Source organism: Ambystoma mexicanum, chromosome 1q, assembly GCF_040938575.1.
Source record: "Ambystoma mexicanum isolate Mex_15411 chromosome 1q, UKY_AmexF1_1, whole genome shotgun sequence".
Classification (NCBI taxonomy): Eukaryota; Metazoa; Chordata; class Amphibia; order Caudata; family Ambystomatidae; genus Ambystoma; species Ambystoma mexicanum.
In genome coordinates, this window is record NC_090922.1 from 260,249,698 (window position 1) to 260,269,959 (window position 20,262).

The following is a 20,262-nucleotide window of genomic DNA, read 5'->3' on the forward strand; positions in this document are numbered from 1 at the left end:
CTTTGTTTGCTGTGAATTTGAAACTTCAAGGTGACAATAATCTGACCATGCTTCAGACCCAGAACATGGTGGCCTTTAATTTATTGATTGAGTTATTACACTGTGGAAAACTGCATCTCAACCTCCAGCACAAACCGAAAAAGTGTTCATTAATTTATTCATAGCATTTGGGGCAATTGAGACCCAACTAAAATAAGGAACAATAAACATACTTTTTGACTGACAAGTTGCCTGCTGGGAAATTTAAGAGGTAAAGCCCACAATGAACTTAGAAAGCATTCATTGATTGTTACAATGTATGCTCAGTTAAATGAGTCCCACCTCCTATAGTGAACTGTGAAAGGGCTCAATGACTGACACGCTGTGTCATGGAAAACGAGTCCTAATTCTAAGCACAGAATGAGAAATTCATCAAAATGTAGTCATGCTCTATTTTGGAATTCAGGGGCCAAGCCCTCAGAATCATGGAATAATAGACTGCATGTTCACTATATGCCTCCCACACTCCTCAACCACCATAGAGTAAAGACACTGACACAAGACCAAGTGACTACTCACAGTTTCAGACAGGGGCTAATCCGGAACCCCAGGAAAAGGTGTATAAAAGGTGTTATGTAGCATTATGTATGGTTTGTCAAATATATTTAGAAATATCACCAGAGTATGACTGCTGTGACCAGATGACTTCCTGTGAGTGGGCTTGTTCTTCGGCTGTTATTATGTCTTTGAGTGCCGGTGGTACTGCTAGCCACAAGTTCATTTTCTTGCTCAGTGATATATTATAGGGTGACTGTACATACACATTCTGCTGACTGGTCACTGGTTCCTGACATTCTGCTGACTGGTCACTGGTTCCTGTTGTATATGTTGGTCCCAATTGTACTGTCGCTTCATCTAGCTCAGTATACATATTGAACACAGATATGTTCCTGGCTTCCAAAGGGACAACCTTTTCTGGTTCCAAGTGGAAGGTGCAACTGTTCATCCTGCACAAAGAAGTTCCATGTGGAAGATAATCTTTCTGGAATACCAGGTGCTGATAATGGGTGGACATAAAGATACAAACATGGCTCTGATCAGTACACACAGGTGCCATGGATGCACTACAAACTGGTTGCAGTGACAGTCTGGGTTTTGGTGCACTTGGTTGATGGCTCATCACATTGACAATTAGAGATCTCTAAGATGTGACAGAAAGAGTGTAGACAGTTTGAGTAGTTTTGTACTTTTGTACTCTGCCCGCATGCAGGGATTTTGTTGGCGATGGGAGTAATTTTAGAGTGTGCTCTCTCCTGCAGTTGTCCCTCCTGTGTATTACTGACCCTACTGGGGCAAGACCCATTATCAATACCATTGTCAGAAAATGCCTGTCCCAGTGTTCTTTCATGACAATAATTGGATGCAACTGGCGGGTGTACTTAACACAGTCGCAAACATTATCAATATTGTGCTCACCAAAATATAAGTCTGCAGGAGTGCAAGAGGTGGAAGATGAAATGGGAGTGGGAGGCTGTGAGACATTGTACTCTTTGCAAATGGCTAATTGACCGTGGCCCTGCACTGACAGACGGCTGAGTCGCAACTCCAAGTCTTGATGCATAGCCCTCTTTTCCAGGGAGTCTTTGGACAGATACATGGCTGCCTCCTAACCATAAATATGGACCTTTATTGTGTTCTTTCACCACATAAAAGAATGGGGTACATTTCTCATTTTGTTGGACTATGGAGTTAAGGCAATTGGACTTTGGACTTGCTGCAACGAAGTGTCAAATGCAGTGGAGCCATTGACAACATTCATTTAGTAGCATTAGACACCTTGGGCCTTATTAAATGACTGACGGTGTGTTAAAAACAGTTGTAAAGTGTCAGTAACATATGCACTGCCATAGTACTGCCAGTTCTCCGCTCCACCAAATTCCAACCTCAGAGTTAAAACAAAGTATTTACTTTCAGCAGATAGGTGGTGGACAATCCTCCATTTTCTCTCCAGAAATTGTCAGATTTACCACAGCAGAATTACCTTTAAGAGTACATTTGACGAAATCCTTGTCGAGACCTATGGCCTAACTCTGCTGTTACCCTACACGCAATCCTGAGGTAAAATCACGCGACCGAACGGCAGTAACGTTAAAGGGGTTTGGCGATCATTCCTGCAGAACTACTGCCAACCTTGTCATGTGATCACTTGTCTGGTGTTTAAATGAATACCAAATGGCATCCAAACCAAGCTTTCCTGACCATTTGGGTGTAAGGTGTCAGAGCATACAGAGTTACATTTGAAAACCATCTCTGCCCAAGCTGTCTGAGCGTGGGTGAGGCAAAAAAGCTAAAATATGCTCTCATATTCCTTTTCACTCTTTTTCTCCTCTGTGCAGTCCTCTTTCTGTATTTTTCACTTTATGTTAGTTAACATGGTAACAACTTTATGCCCAGGTTTGCAATTGGTTCTTAACAAATAAATGAACTCGAAATAGAGGTGACATAGGAAACGGAATAACCCTGTTTTTTCCAATGTCTGTTTTTCTAGGTGCCTTGCATTACTCAATGATTATGGGAACTGGGTCGAGGAACTGGAACTGATAACGAATAAAATAATTGATAAGCAGACTAACGTATTATGGGACGTGGACAAAGCCATGTTGAAACTCCTAGAGGCTGCTAAACATGAGAATTATTCTATGACAGACCTCTGGGCCTACACCTTTGTCGCCTCAGCTCTAAAAGGAGTAAGAAGGATCATGTTATCATTGAGAATATTGTCATTGATTGAGTACCTTTGGGCACGGGTCAAGTTTTCCAAAAGGTCAACATGTGCCTAAATGGGAACATTTCTTCTAATGTGAATGTACAACTATTTAATTTGTCATACTGATTTTACTGAATGTTACCTCCTATGCTTGTAAAAATAAATTATAGTAAATTGTATTTTTACGCATGCTGGAGCAACACCCACATATAGTATAGAAACCCTGGCAGAGGTCTGCGAGTGAGGATATTTGCTGATTGGGCATCACTTACACTAGCTAATGTGTGTGTCTACAGAAGCATTCAATGCACAAAAGAATCCAGGGAGGGCAATGTGTGTACACAAAGGCAGACATTTTACAATAGAAATCAGCTGAGACCAAGTGTATGCAAAGTCAGTGATTTCACAATAGAAAACAGATGAGACAAAGGGTGTATCCAAAGGCATCCATTTCACAAAGGAAGACAGATGACCCAACGGTTGCAGCCAAAGGCAGTCATTGCTCAAATTAAATCATGGGAGCCATTGCGTGTATCCAAAAGGCAGCTATTGCTTAAAATAACAAAAATATATGACTATGAGTATGGATAAAAGCAGCCCTCCCACGCTTGAAAGCAGGTGAGCCAGAAGATGATCCAAAGCCAGTTATTGCAAACAATAAACTAGGTAAGACATTGTTTGTATCCACAGAAAATAATTCCAGACAATAAACCAGGTGAGACAATGGTTTTTTCCAAAGGCATCCATACATAAAATAAACCAGGCTATTCAAATTATGTAACCAAAGACATCCATTGTTCACGATACACCAGGTGATCCAATGGTTGCATTCAAAGGCCGCAGTTGTACTGAAGAAGCCAGCTGATCCTATAGTTGTATCCAAAGGCAGACTTGCATAAAATAAACCAGGCTATCCAATGGGTGGCTCTAAAAGCAGCCATTGCACTGAAGAACCCGAGGCAGACAGTGGTTGTATCCATAGGCAGTAATTGCATACAAAACAGGTGAGCCACTAAGGATATTGAAACGCAGCCATTGCTCTAGAGAAGCCAGATGACCTGCTGGCTGTATTCAGAGGCCACCATTGCATAAAAGAGACCTGTTGAGCAAATGGGTGTAGCCAAAGACAGCCATTACGTACAAAAACAGGTGACCAAATAGTTGTATCAATGACAACAATTACATAAAAGTAACCAGGTGATCCAGAAGATGCATCCAAAGACAGCCAGTGTACACAATAAACAAGCTAAGCCTACACTTGTATCCAAAGGCAATCATGGGTATACTCAAAGACAACCATTGCACACAGTAAACCAGGTGAGCCAATGACTGTATCGAAAGGCAGCCACACCATAAAAGAAAACAGGTCAACTGATAGTTATGTCCAAAGGCATCCATTGAATAAAAGAAGACATGTGACATAGAAGATGTATTGAAGGCAGACATTGCAAAGAACACACCAGCTGAACCAATGGATGTTTCTAAAGGCAGCCAGTATACACAATAATCCAGGTGCACCATTGTATGTAAATGTAGGCAGATACTGCATAAACGAAAAGAGCTGTACTAGTGGTGTGTCCAAATGCAGCCCTTTCACAAAAGAAGCCAAGTGAGTCCGAAGAGGTATCCGAAGGAAGCCATTGCACGCAATAAACCAGGTGAGCCAATGGGTTTATCCAAAGGCAAAACAACAGGGGCGATGGCTGGGAGTTTTGGAATTCATCCTGACATCTGGCATTGCTGTGGGCAACCGTCCAGAGCATTGGCCTTCAGCCTGCTAAGCCATTACAGAAAGGTGAAAGACCAAATGCAAACCAAGCTTGGTCCCACCCTAAGAAGGGCAGTCTAGCCCAAACTGCTTGGTGACATCCTTTCTGCATAACACCACAAGCATCCCCAGACATGTTTCGACATCATTGGGTGTCATCAGTGAGGAGTAGTTTGGGTCTCTAGTCCCACTAGACTCAGGACCAACTTCTGGGCATATCCGTGCCACTTGTGGTGATGAAGGAAAACCAAAATTAATTTTAACCTCCGGCATAGCTCTGGACAACCTTACAGGCCATTTTTCTTCAGCATGCCTCGCCATTACAGAAAGGGGAAAGACCATATGCAAATCAGACTTGGGCCCCCCCAAGAGGGGCTATATCTTAATCAGATGCCTTGTTTGCATCTTTTATTTTACAAAGTCCTTTGATCAATATCTCTTTTTCGAAGGTGAGTGCTCTATGATCATTGAAAGGTTTCGTATAAGGTAGAGTCACAAGACAAAACCCTTGTTAGGAGTGTAAATACCTAGATTTCACTATCCAATCGTCATTTTTTGTGACTCAAGGGAATTGTAAATAATGTATTTATTTTGTTCAATTTGGACTGTCATACATCATGACGAATTGTAAGGACCCCCCCTCCCACCTTGCGTAAGAACTATTATTTTCTTGCTGACTTTCCAGCTTCTTTGATTCCTGTGTTTTGTTAGCTGAACTCCAAACGCCACCCTCTCTAATAGCGTTAAGGACCCAATCCCACCATAATCGTTGAGAGCTTGAAAATCAGCAGAGTGCATTCTGGTCCAGCGTCAGAGCCAATTTCCCATTTGTAGTATCTCTGTCGGTGCCCGTTTATATTGTCATTAGAATACATTTTGACCAGACTTTACAACCCACATTTGGAAGCTCATGCTTGCGGTTTGGGGTATTCATGTTTTTCCTCTTGGATTTGTATTTTTCCAAAACATCCCTTCATTTGGGTACTTCTGTTTTTCTTTTTTAGGCACTTACATCTTGCTCTATTATTTTCCAGGTATCTGAGTCCAGAGTATCCAGCTGGAGTAGAGTTCATGAGACAGGAGCCGTGCCGTACACTGTCTGCACTGCAGTGAACAAACCAGCCGTTGAAAGATCAAGCTATACGAACCCAGGCAAGATACTGCTAAAAAATTGGGGAAATGTTGGGAAAATCTGGTGGTTTAGATATGGCAGGTTTTATTACTTAGTTACTACCTGACCTACAACTGGAAATATACTTCCATATTCAAATCATATCCCGAAAGCCTCAAGCAGCTATGCCCCGGCCCTCCATTTTCAATGTCTTTCATTGAGCAAGCCATTCTCTAGATTTTTGACAGTTTGACAGCATGTAGACATAGCAGGATAGGGCTGAGAAGTAGGCAGCACATAGATAATCAGTGAATACGACAGCGTTAAATTGCAGTTCATTTTGGTGAGTAGGATTCAAGTGTTTGTTAGAAAACATTTGTTTTTTGAGTGCCCAGTCAGATCCAAGGATGAGTCCAGAGCATTCCATTGGCTGTTTATTTGTTGAGTATGACCTTAGGGAAGGACACAACAGTTGATATAAGACTGAGATCTAAAGCCAGTTAGTATAAGGGTATCACGCTGGACTCTTTGCCCTTAACTAGCCATAGACCAAGAGGTTGGCCTATGCTTGGCATCCTCCCTCACCTGCACCAGCTAGACATTAGAAAAAGGCGGGGCAGCAGGGGCATGCTTTTTCTTTTTTTAAATCCTCTCCACCCTGCGGTAGGCATAGTAATTTCTATCATGGGTCACCAGGACCCATGAGCACACGAATCCCATCTCACCCCCTCTACCCCTCAGGCTAAGCCAACTCCAGCCCTGCCACCTACCTTCTCAGTTATCCGGCCCATGAAGCGTGTGTCAGTTGAAGCTTTCGCCGTCATTTTCTCACCCCTCTTCCCCCTTTGGCTGACTCACACCCCGACACAGCTTGTTCCGTGCTCCACTCTGCTATATCTGACATTCTTGATATACTAGCCCCTGTCATGAGGATCCGCTTGAAGCCCAAAGCCAAGTGCAACTCCTGGTATGATTCAGACCTCGTCACCCTTAAACGCAAGTGCAGAAAGGCGCCGAGGAAATGGCATGCTTACTGCACATCCTCTGACAAACTGGCCTGTCACCTGCTCCAAAGGCAATACCGGCTCTCTGTCCGTACCAAGAAGAGAACCCACATTCAAGCTCACGTCTCTGCAGCATCTAACAACTCGGTCGAACTCTTTAAAATCTGCAAGGAGCTGACCAATCCTGCCGCAGTCTCTACCTCTCCTGTCCCCTCCCAGACCCTCTGCACAGTGCTGGCTTCTCACTTCATCTCCAAAACTCAGGACATCCTGTCCTCTCTCGCTTCCTCTCCCCCTCCTCCCTCTACTCCCTGCTCTTCCTCTGGCCCTTCTGTGGCCACCTCTCCTCCCTCCTTCTCTGCCTTTCCCCTGTTCTCCCCTGACAAGGTTTCTAGACAAGTCTGATCTATGAAAGTCTCGTCAAAACAGGTTCACCCCTGTTCCTCCAAAACCATCAGGGACCACATTGAGACTCTGGCTCCTGCTCTGGCTGATTTCTGCAACCACTCCTTCACCACTGGAGTCTCCCCCCCCCCCGAAGCATTCCCTTGTGTACCCTCTTCATAAGAAACCCCTTGCCGACCCTTCTTGCCCGGCTAACTATCGTCCAATCTCCATCACTCCCTTCCTCGGCAAACTCCTGGAAAAGCTGACCATCTCTCAGCTTAACCTTTACAGTGAATCTGTTGGTTGTCTCCATGACCACCAGTCTGGATTCAGAGCTGCCAGAAGCACAGAAACTGCTCTCCCGAGCATCCGTGAAGACCTGCTCTCCAACCTCGACTCCAACACCCCCTGTGTCCTCATCTTACTTGATCTCTCTTCTGCCATCCTGCTCAACCATCTCCGTGATAACCTGGGTATCACCCATCAGGGCCTGGCTTGGCTGACCTCCTTCCACTCGGACTGACCCTCCCAGGTCTGGCTTGGGTCCTTCCCATCCAGTATCTGTATATCTGCCTGTGGTGTTCCCCAGGGGTCTAACCTCTCTCCCTGGCTGTTCAACCAATACCTGGCACTTCTTGCCCACTGCATTGCTGGTCTTTGCCCAACTTTCAGTGCTATGCGGATGACACCCAACTCATTTTAAGGCTCCCTTCCACCACTTCTTCTCCTTCTCTCATCTCCGACTGTCTTTATGCTATCCAGGAGTGGTGTGCCACCAATGTTCTCTGCCTTAATGTCAGTAAGACTGAGATTCTCCTCATCAGCACACCTGCTCCCTCCTTTCCTGTCACTCTCTGGCTGGCCTCCGTTGGTCCTCTTCCCACTCACACCTGTGAGGCTAAAAACCTTGGGGTCATCTTCGACTCCACACTTTCCTTCTCTCCTCACATCTCTGACGTCTCTAAGAAGTCACACTACCAGCTGCACCTCCTCAGAGGTATTCCTTTCCTCTCCTTCCCCCATACACTCACTGTCTACATAGCTCTGGTTCTCTCTAGGCTGACCTACTGCACCAGCCTCTTTCTCAATCTGCCTGCCTCTACTCTCCGCCCTCTGCAACTCATCCAAAACAGGACTGCAAGACTTGTCCTTGGCTTCAAGCCCAGGGATCGTATCTCTCCAGGACTAAAATCTCTGCACTGGGTTCCTGTGGCGGCGAGGATTAAGTTCAAAACCCTCTGAATTGTCCACAAGGCCTTCTGGGGTCTGGGACCTCAATACCTTCAACACGCTCTTCCTAAATATCTTTCCTCTCGAGCTCTTCGCTCATCCACCTCCAACTCCCTCTGGGTCAGTCGCTTTTCCAAGCAGCAAGTTGGTGGTAAATCACTTTCTTCTGTTGGGGCCTTCCTCTGGAACAGCCTCCTGGCCCCTCTGATACTTGAGGCGAACCATCTCCGGTTCCGCAAGCACATCAAGACCTTCCTCTTTGCTTCTGCTTTCTCTCCTCCTCCTCTCCTCTGCTGATCTCCTGACTGAATAGAAACTGCACTGGTTACCTGGTTACCCTCTGATCTCGGGCCCAGGTCCCCTCCCGCCAGTTGCACACCTGCACTCGGGGGCTGTTCTGTATCCCTACAGCCCCGACTAGCACTTGACACCTGATGACTGCACTTACCCTTGCACTAGCCTCCTGCTGGCCACACTTTTATTTATGTATTGTCTTTATTTATTTTACTGTTATCCTATGTACTGCACCATCCCCTCCCCTTTCCCTCCGCACTTTTCCCCTTCCCCTTGCTCCTTCCCTTGCACTTATGCGATCTCAATGTCACCTGGCCTAGTAGGATTGTTGTCTTTGTCTTCCCTCTATTTCCCCTCCCAGGCCTCGTCGCGCCTTGAAACAATTGTGTATAGGCGCATTATAAATGCCATATCATATCACTCTCCTCCTCCTCATGCTCTCTCCGTTCCTCCCTCACGGGGTGGATTATGAACTGCAAGCTTTGATATTGTGTGCCCTGTGGAAATCAAAAGTAGCAGAAGAGAAACCCTTGATCAGAACACCATCACAAATAATGTATAAATGCTGTTTGCCTACTTTGCAACTCTGAGCAAAACCATCTTCCATTTTTATAATGAGCGCAGATAGACCTGGATGACAGCATTTCCTGACATGTTGAGTGCTTTCAGTAAACATGGTGGTGCAGTAATGCATCATTAATTACAAGGATGAGGAGTCAGAGCAAACCGTTGAAACCACGAATGCCGATGGCACATCTCAGAGTGTGCTGATCAGGGAGATGGGGAATAGCTTAACTAATTTGACGACAAGCTTGAAACATTAACATCCAACGCAGAGGCCAATAAGGCACTTGTGACACATCCAATACCTGCTTGCGTGTATGCTGACACAGACCCTAGAGAAGCACATAGTGTCGAAAACAGCTCCCAAATAACCTGCAAAATGCCACAGTAGTGAGGCAGGCCACCTCACCTTCAGGAAAGAGAGCAAGAACTTTCTGGAATGCTGGTAAACAGAGCAGCAGCTTAAGCCAGCTGCTCCTGCTCCCTCTTGGCCTATGGCTGATTTACTGGAAATGAATAACTTTCAAAAAAAGAAATTGAGGTCCCTGAGAATCCTCTACCTAAAAGAACAAAACAAGGAAGTGACATGGAAATTAATGACATTTATGCTCTACTGCTGAAGGTCTCACAGGATATAGGGGAAATGAAAATCACCCTGAATGAGCTATCTTCCAAAGTGGGTCACCTTGAGACAAGAATGGTTAAGGTGGAGTCTGAAAATGTTTCTCTAACTACTGAAGTTGCTGGAAGTTACAGAGCGGATAAGGAACTTAGTTCTGAGGTTTCTGACCTAAAGAAAAAGAATTTAAGGCTGGAGATAGAAAGGAGAATGTTTAACTTGCGCATGCTAGGAGTGAAAGAAAGTCATAGCCTGAACAAAGATTTGGTCACAGAGTTGATGGGATTTTGACCGAGGTGCTGGGAAAAAAAAGTATTGAAGGATGGAGACCTGGACTTTGCATACAGAGCTGGGAAATTCATGGAGAATGAAAAACCTAGACAAATAATCCTGGCATTGACAAAAATAAGCGTGAAGGGGAGCATTTTGAAACCGGCAGGGTAAAAAGGGAAACTCATGCTCAATGGTGCCTCTTTGGCCATCTATCCAGACTATCCAAAGGAAGTTGTGGCGTTGAGAAAGGCTTTCAAGTTGGCAAAAAGCTTGGCTATGGAAAGAGGCATCAAGACTATTTTGGTCAAACCTGCTACTTTAAAGATTTTCCTGGAGGGGGGGTGAAGTCTACAGAGGACCCATCTGAGGCAGAGTGCTGGCTAAGGGCTAAAAGAATCAGGAATGATAGAAATAGAATTATGCTTTATTTGTTCATAATTTTTTCATATATGACATATATACTTATACATGCTCTATTTGTTATTATATTTCTTTGTTCCAGCCCAATCATTCTCTAGGTTTGTTAAAAATATAAATGTTTTTTTATTAATGTTCATATTTGGTTGGATCTGCTAAAAGCATTTCTTAACGGTCATTTCGTTTCAGTGTTTGACTTATGAAAGCTCTCGTGATGCAGAATGTGGTGCCTTCCTCTAACAGTGGATGGAATGCTGGGAGATTGGAGTTGCATGTTTGTTTACGGGCCTCATACAGAATTGTAAGATATTTTAGTTGATGTAACTGAGGCTGTTGGGAATGCTGAGTTGACTTTGTTGTTTCTTTCTCTCGATGAACCGGGAACTGGGGGAGAAGTTTTTCGGCAATGATATGATTGGTGGGACAAGTGATGTCATTACGCTGGTTACGACAGAGGATGTCTGCCCTTGTCCCTTTAGAAGGTTGTCATGCCGTGCGCGGTCACATGAGTTCCCAAGCATAGATATGCTTGCGTTGTGCCTTCCGTGCTTCGGCACCTCCCCAGAACGAAATGTTGCTTCCGGGTATAGTAGGTTGGACTGATGTTGAATGGATCAGCTTCGTGGTTTGGAGGATTTAGGTAATATATATTTTGAATTTGATTTCATTTGTAAATAACCTGACTTGGCTTTTCTGGACGCTGACGCGCAACGATAATTGAATGTGGAAGTGTTTACTATTGTGCTGCTTTTCCTACTTCTTCCTTACGGGGTTGGATTTGAAGAGACCGTGAAATGGTATAGCAATTGAAAGGGGTTGATATGGATCTGAAGTCGGAACTGAATGCTTCATTAAGATAAATAGATATTACGGTGGCATTATGCAAGACATTCAGATGGCATTGGCCTCATAAGAGCAACAGAATGTGAACCCGTACTTTAGATTCACAAGTTATATCCCCAATGTAGACCGAGATCTCCTGTTAGCAGGCATGTTAGTGGTATAGAGATGCGGGAAGGGGCTAGAAGGGATCGGTGATGGACAAGCATTTTTCAGTAGAATGGAAGGTTTATCAGCCCTTGATTCGATCTTATTATTGAATCGGCTCTGTACTTTCTGGATGGGAGTGGGTGGAGATTTGCCATGATGGGAATTTACGTGATACGCCCAAAAATGGAAACCGGCTGATTGGTTATATTTGATGCTTTGTAGTCTGATATACCCCTCGTGGGAGATCCCTGGCTCTGATCCTGTTATACTTACTTTACCCTTTATAGGTTTAGGTCTGGTTTCATAGTATAAGGGTTGATATGCATTGGGTAAGGGACAGTTGTATGAATGGAGTACTCACTGTGCAGTATTTATGACATGCTGCCCCCAATTCAACTAGAACAAGGTATACACCATAAAGGATACAGGTGGAGTTAACTTTAAAGGATACAATATGGATCCGAATTCTTTCTTCTTAACCTTTACTGAAGAATCCTCAAGGAAGAATCCTTTCCATTGATTACACCCACTGTCTGATACAAAACACGGCCAGAGCGAGGAATCAATTGAAAGGATGAATAACTATGCACATTCTCCAATCTGTGTACAAAGAAGCATAAGGTAAGTAATAAGAATTTTAGCTGTACTCCTTAAATTCCACTAATGCTACACTAACCTGTAGGAGTGGTTTGTCGAGTTGAGGTGAGCTTCAATGTTCCAAATGAATCCAAAACACCAACACAACGGAAGGGAAGGGGGGAAGTTAGTAGGAAACTAATCCCGAACGGAACGAGGGCCGAACTAGAGTCGGGTAGGTGCACTCTGGATAGTGTCCTTAGTTCGGTGCACTAAACATAACACAACATAAACCTGGTATCTCCAGCAGGGTGTAAATGGAAGAGTATTTGGTTGGCAGAACGTAGATCACCTTGATTAATGTTGGAAAACAAATTGTCCTGGCATCTCCAGAAGTTCAAACAGAAAATCTTTCTCTATACAGTAGTGCGTTATTCACCGTTGATGCCAAATTGGAAAATAAATTAATCCCAACTGGGACACAGTACTTATATCTCAGTAAATGAATGTTCGTGGACACGGGACTAAGAAAGATGCTGTAAATACTCCCATAGCTCCGAGAGTAGCATTGAAGGTTATAAACGAATGATAACACACAGCAGTGGACATGTGCTAGAAGTATACCTTACGGCAGGTAAGGCGAAAACACCTCCGCGGGAAACAGCAAACGGCTTCGGGAAGCCGCCACGAGGTGCATCAATCGGTTTTGATGCTCAGGTGTCAAGAAATAGCGTGGAAATTGGTCCGGAATCCAGGAATGGAAACGGAAAAGCTTTAAGAAGCTTAGGGCAGAAGGGACGCGGTCCGCACGGAAACAAACCACCAGCAGGAAACAAAGTTGCAACAATCAGAAGCGCGCAGCGCTTAGAGAACAGGACCTAAATACGTACCAAAGGCACGTGACTGGTGAGCCAAAGGCGCGATCACGTGACTTTAGGAGCAGGAATGCAATGCCATTTCGAAGGGAGTTTGGAAAATAGCCTCCACCTGTTATAGAACGGTCTTGCTGCCGTTCTGAAAGCATATGGACTCCTGCTACCGTATGCAACAGGTGAGTGAGGCATGACAATTTAGCAACGCACGAGGTGAATTGTGTGGTAGGGGGAATAATAAGAATTGATTTCTGTTATGGCAGAATGCATGATATATAAATGGTATGGGCTTTTTCATTTGGATATAGGGTCTTATATGAACTTATATAAGGATGGGTGGTAAAATAACAAGGAGTGATGCAAAATCACTTTTGATGTTGCAACTCTTTTACTAATCGCTACATGTGAGAGCAGTATGATCTGTGCTTTTATGGACCTTCAAAGGCGCACTGTACGGGTTTGATGAACAAGTGGGAAGATTGATGGCTGTGAAACCATGACAAGGATGGGGGAGGGGCTACTGGATCTAGATGTTCCAGGCGGATAAGGAATGAGAGTGAGACGGGAATGAGTGGGGTGAGATTCTGGAATGAACATTACGCAGAATTTCGGTTTCTATATGGGATGATTCATTAATCCGAATATGAGAGTGAAAAGGGATTACATATGGGCTAGAGTTTTGAAATTTCACTTAAGGTTTGTGAGTGGGATGATGGGACGGTTAATGATGAGACGGATAGAGGATTATATATTCAATACATTATACAATGTGACTAGAAAGGTAAATCATTTTGGACTTGATTTTATTACTGTAAAGTATAGTTTACATGATGAGAATCCTTAAAAGGGAGCGGGGTGGTGCTTCTTTCTTCATAATTGTGGAACAGAGGTTCCAGAGGTTTGGGTTGAACAAATGCAAGGGATTGGGGTGTTGTATCTTTTTAGTTTGGGTTATTTTTATTGTTTGGTGTAATGTGTCCGTAGGTTTCATCACAGGAGGTTTGCTTGACAGTGCTCTTATGGCAGTCTCATATAAAAGGAACTTAAGGATAGTCTCCTGGAAAGTTAATGGAGCAAACTGTGAAAATAAGAGTGAAAATGATTTTGAAGAAACTTGATGAATTGGAGTCAGATATAGCCCTGCTTCAGGAGAAATGGAAGCGAGAATGGGTTGGCAATGTGTTTAGCTCATCCTTTTCCTCTAGTTTGAGGGGTGTTTGCACCTTCATCAGGAAGAACCTGCCAATTACTAAAATGCGTTGTGAGAAGGACAGGGAGGGCAGAATTGTATGTGTGAACTTGATGATTCAAAATGTTAATTACTGTCTCTGTAATATATATGCACCCAATGAGGGGGGGTGTGGAACTTTATTTTTAACTCTAGCTCAGTTCCTACAAAAGATTAATGGAAAAAATAAAAAATGAAATGTTATTGTGAGGGGTGATTTTAATGTTTTACTTGACCCTATGTTGGATAAGAATGGAGGGAATTTGACCGATGGCAACACATCTAAAAGAGAAGCATTAAAGAAGATGATGATTGAGTGGAACTTTTCTGACGTCTGGAGATTACAGAATCCTCATCTCAGACAGTATTCCTTGTTTTTGGCAAGACATAAAACGTACTGAAGAATTGACCTATTCTTGACGAATGCTCTGCGCACACAATGTTTCACCGGGATTGAAATCAAAGGCATCACAATCTCAAATAATGCACCTGTGTTGCTGGAACTGAAATTGACTTACCCATTGCCTAATACCAATATTTGGAGCCTAAATATGTCACTTTTTGATGACAATGATATCGTTGATAAGATTGTGAAAGAAGCCAGGCTTTTTGTGGCAGAGAATTGGCCAGGCAAAGTGAAGGTTGAATTTGTGTGGGAGGCCTTTAAGGCTTATATGAGAGGGATGCTAATAGGGCTATCCAGTAAAAAAAAAGAGAATGATCGAAGATGAGATGAGGGGTCTAAATGAAGAAATCGAGATCCTTGAATGGGAAAATATGCAAAATTTCTCAGCGAGTTCGTTGGAAGAAGAAGAAAGAAAAGTTGAAAGATCTACTTACTACAGGGGTTGAGAGTCTTCTATTCAGAACAAGATGCAAAAATTATGAAAAAGGTGAGAAGTGTGATAGACTCTTAGCCCAGTCAGTGCAATTGAAAACGAGAAAGGATTGGTGCTTTATGAGCCTCATGCAATCAACACAATATTCAGAGAGTGTTTCTCCAAACTATATTTCTCAGAGATCAATGTGAGTCAGGAGGGGAGCTATATAAATGGTTGTAATCCTAAAAGACTTGAATATAAACACAAAGATGAACTTGAAAAAGAGCTAAGTGTTGAGGAACTCAAAAAATCAGCAAGTATGTTAAACTCTGGAAAATGCCCTGGCCCAGATGGTCTACCGGCTGAGTTATATAAAATCCTCCCTGATGAAGTTTACAATCTGATGTTGGCTATGTTACATGCTTCTCTTAAAGAGGGTTGGCTACCAGTGACAACAAGACATGCTTCAATATCAACATTTTTGAAGGGAGGGAAATCGCCTTTGACAACAAGCGGTTATAGACCCATAAGCATGATTAATACGGACAATAAAATCGTCGCAAAAGCCCTAGCATTGCGAATGGAACGACTTCTGCCAGCAATAATAGCAGTGGTCGAAGTGGGTGGGAGCGGTTGGGAGCGGTGCTCCTCTACTTCTTTTAATTAGGTTTTACCGTTCCCATACTTTTATTTTAAAAAGAAACCGTTCCGGAACGGTTTCGTTTTAAAATAAAAGTGTAGGAAGAAGTTGAAACTTGCACTTTCAGTGCACTGAACAGGACGTTTCCTTAAAGAGCAGGCACCTGCGTTTTGAGTTTTTTATTGTGCCTGGGAGGGGGCGCGGCGATGAGGTCTTTGGGGAGCGGTGCAGACCAGTAGGGAACATAGTTCCACTACTTCTTTTCATACACTTCGACCACTGAATAATAGACAAGAGTCAAACGGGTTTCGTGAAGGGGAGACATGCCTCTGTCAACACGAGAAGGTTGTTGTTAACGTTATTTGAGAGCAAAGAGGATCAGAAAGAGGTAGTGGTGCTGTCGTTGGACGCGGAGAAAGCCTTTGTCTGGATCGAGTGGGAGTATCTCATGGCAGCCTTGGAGGGTTTTGGGAGTAATTGGATAAAATCGATTATGCTCCTATACTCTTCTCCATGGGCTGGTGTGTAAACGAATGGATATGTCTCTGATCAATTTGATCTTGTAAGGGGGACGAGGCAGGGCTGTCCGCTCTCTCCTATCTTATTCGTCATTGCAATGGAGCTTCTAGCTGTACGGATTAGAGAAGATACTACGATAGAAGGAATACAATTTGGTGAGGCCTGTCAAAATGTTTGGCTCTATGCTGATGACATGCTGCTGGTATTGCAAAACATCAAATCTTCGATTCCGGGGCGTTGATGGATCACATTGAGGCCTTCCATAGACACTTTTGGGATATAAGATTAATTGGTCGAAGTATGAAGCAATGCCAGCGTCAAGTTCCTGTTCGATCTTAAGTATGAGTACGTACAGATTTAATTGGTGTCCTGAACAAATGCATTATTTGGGGATCTGGCTGACAAAAGATGTGTCAAAAATGATGGAGGGTAATCTTGCATTTATTACCCGAAACTTGGAAACCGATTTGAAAAGATGGAATGAGATGAAATTGAGCCTTTGGGGCAGAGTGCACACCATTAAAATGACATGAACTCCAAGAATCAATTATGTACTAAACATGATCCCATTACAGATCAAAAAGTGTTTGTTAAGAACATGATTCAGACTTTCCTGTGGGAAGTTGAGCAGCCGTGTCTGAAATTGTGGAAACTGCAACGGGCTCAGGGAAGTGGTGGCCTGGGTGTTCCTGACTTTGACAACTACCATTTGGCGTTTGGTGCTAGGCACTTAGTCCCATTCATTGAAAACTCAAATGATGTATAGACGCAGGCAGAGACAAGTAGATCTTCCCCCCTCTCTCCTAGAGCTATTCTGACGTCAGTGGACGGGGCTCACTGCAAATTCTTTCCGTCAACAACCTTTCTTAGAGTATGCTGGAAAGCTCTTCAGAAGAAATGCAAACAAAATGTGGTAGGTAACTCCATCACTTCAATTTGGCTAAATCCTGACATCAACTTGGATGGGAAACCCCTACTCTGGCCGAACTGGTTACTAGGAGGTGTCCAGTATCTAGAAGATCTAGTGGTGGGGCAAAAATGGCTCAATTTTAAACAATTGTCTACAAGTAAGGGTCTCCTGGATTGTACTCTAGGGGAATATAGGAAATAACAAAAGGCACTGATGAATAAAGTTCCAGAAGTTGATAAAGGCTGGCATGTCTGGTTGAAAGAATAAAAATCTGAAGGCCATATGGCGTCTACAAGAAGCTGAATCAATACAAGGAATCAAACTCAGAATTATTAGACAAACGGTCAAAGACTCTATGCACAGAGATGTGTGAGAACAGATGGTTAAACATTTGCAAGAATGTAGCTCTAACATCACTAACTCTTGGGGAGAGAAGCCGTCAGATCAAGATATTAAACAGGATCTTCTTGACGCCGGAGAGATTGCACGCTAGGGGCCTTCTTGACTCAGAGGCATGTTGGAGATGCAGACATGCCAGAGGAACATTTGAATATATGATCTGGTATTGTTATGCACTAAGGAGATTCTGGAGGAAGGTATTGCTGAAAATGAATGAAGTTCTCATGCTTGATGTAGAGTTTGACTATGCAAGTGTAATTGTGGGCGAGGATGATTTAATGGCTGTACTCGCATACCATCAAAGATGTTTGTTCTTCAGGGCATCTAACTCAGCAAAAAAAGTAATTTTGAGCAGATGGAAAGATGTCGAAAGCCCAACGTTAGAAGAATGGATATTAGATCTAAGACAAGTGGCCAGAATGGAGACACTAATCCTTTTCAGAGACAAAAAAATGTTCTTATATGATCCGATTTGGGGAAGATTCATGGAATTGTTACTCTAAGAGTATCTTTAATAACCTCTCAGTGTGATGGCTCCTACAATGTTTAGATATATGTTTTTACATTGTTTGATGATTGGACATGTTACTATATGATTTGTATTGTATATGTTGATTTGTTATATTTTAAAATCTAATAAAAATATAAATAAAAAAAGAGAAGAATAGCAGCAAATAAAAGGTGACATTGCAGAGCTGGAAAGTGACTTTGTTCATGTTAAAGAAAAGCTCAATACAAAGCTACAGACTACACAATCAGGAAATGAACAGTAAGCTAAACATCACATAATGAAAGCACAGGCACACGGCCTCAGTTTGGAAAATAATAAATTGTCAGATGAGCTAAATATAACAAGACAAACTGCAACAACGTCAGCACTATGTGGAGGAGATTCTCAAAAGGTTGCATGACAGTAACACTCATGACATATACCACCGCTCTCACAACTGGGAAGAATTACCCAAGAGAAATGAGATGCTCTGTGAATAATATATTCAACAAACCGAAACAGTGAACCCCCAGTGCAGCCATTCATGTATACATTGCAAAACAAAAGAGATGACTGGAAAATTTAGAATTAATCTTAACCTCTGGCACAGCACTAGGCTACCCTACAGACCATCGTTCTTCGCTTGCCAAGTTACAGAAAGGGGACAGACCATGTCCAAATCAGGATTGGCCCCACCCCAAAAGGGGCAGTCCAGCCCAAACTGCTTGGTCACATTCTTTCTGCACGAGAGCACACACATCCCCAGACATGTTTAGGCCTCATAGGATGTCATCAGTGAGGATTAGCTTTGGTCTCTAGGACCAGCAGGTGCGGGACCCACGTCTGGGCATACCCATACAAAATCCGAAAAGCATTTGTGAAAGTATTCAAAATCATTCTACAATCTGGTAATCACTCGGATGTGTAGTCTGAAAGGTTCATCACCCCTATCTATGAAGATGGAGACGCCCTTGGGCTAGAAAACAGCATGGGTATCTGTCTTAACACGAACCTCAGACAACAATACTGCAGCATTATGGAAACCAACCACACCGAATTTCCTAAAGAACAGTCATATTTTACAGAAGAGTCTGCAAGGTTTCCACCCAAAATACCGACTCAACGACCATATCTACACCCTCCAGTCTCTGATCAGCATATCTGAAGAAAAAAAGGGGGACCATGTTTCTTGCTTTTTACATTTCCAAAAGGTATTTAATTCGATCTGACACCCAATGCTACACCCTCAAATTACTGCAGGCGGTAACAGGGGGAACGGTTTATGACATAATTAAATCCATGCACAACTCAATCAGCTGCGAGGTGAAGATTAACATGCAAACTGGGTCCTTTAAAGAGGAACTTGGAGTGAAGGAAGGGTGAAGCTTGAGCCCAACCTGCTTTTAAAAAATGAATCTCGCGGATAGGGGCTTGTATTATTGCTGTTATATATAATATGCATCCAACCTGAATTTAAAAATGAATCTAGCCTCAAAGGTCCTGTACTATTGCTTGCATATTTAATCCACATCTGATCTGAATTTCCAACAAAATATAACCGAGCCACAAAGGTCGCTGTATTATTAAATCAGCCTGTGACCTGCATTTAAAAAAAAAATGTATCTGTCACCGAAAACCCTGCATTATTGCTGTCATATTTAATCTGCGTCTGACCTGCATTTAAAAAATAATTTCTGACCCCCCACGCCCCTGTCTAATTGCTGGTGTTTTTCAACTGCATCAGACCTGCATTTTAAGAAAATGGGTCCGGCATCTAAGCTCCTGTATTATTGTTGGTTTATTTAATCTGTATCTGATCTGCTTTTAAAATATTTAAATCTGGCCCCATAGGCCTGTATTACTGCTGGTACATTTATAGTGCATCTGATCTCCATTTAAAAAACATGTAATCTGGCCCCCAAGGCCCTCTATTATTGCTTGTACATTTATATTTCATCGGGCCTGTGTTTATAAAAATTGCATCTGACCGCTGAAGCCCCAGTTTTATTTCTGGTAAATGTATTATTAATCTGGTCTGTATTTAAACAGTTGAATCTGTCCCCTATGTTATTGTACTATCACTGGTATATTTAAAATGCATCTGATCTGCTCTTAAAAAAAATGAATCTGGCTACTCATATCCTGCATTACTGAAGGTGTATTTAATCTGCATCAGACCAGCATTTGAAACATTTTATTTGGTGCCTAAAGACTTGTATTACTGCAGGTTTTTTCTAATCGAATCTTCATCTAATCTGCTTTTGTAAACTTAATCTGCCCTTAAATCACCATTTAATTTCTGGGACTAGTCACCTCATAGCCCCCTTCTCAGAAAAAAAAACATTCGTACAAATGGATAATAATCACCACAATACCCTTAAGAACTGCAATTATATCAACTTCT

The 20,262-nt window shown here is 42.9% G+C and overlaps 1 protein-coding gene across 1 annotated transcript in view; it reads left to right on the top strand.

The window, feature by feature from the left end:
• Positions 1-5,752, top strand: part of LOC138554969 (cytosolic phospholipase A2 gamma-like) — a 235,447-nt gene extending 229,695 nt beyond the window's left edge. Inside the window, exons 6-7 of the mRNA XM_069642604.1 lie at positions 2,528-2,726; positions 5,549-5,752. Coding sequence (XP_069498705.1) covers positions 2,528-2,726; positions 5,549-5,752 — 403 coding nt within the window. The remainder of the gene's footprint in view (positions 1-2,527; positions 2,727-5,548) is intronic.
• Positions 5,753-20,262: the final 14,510 nt, after the last annotated feature.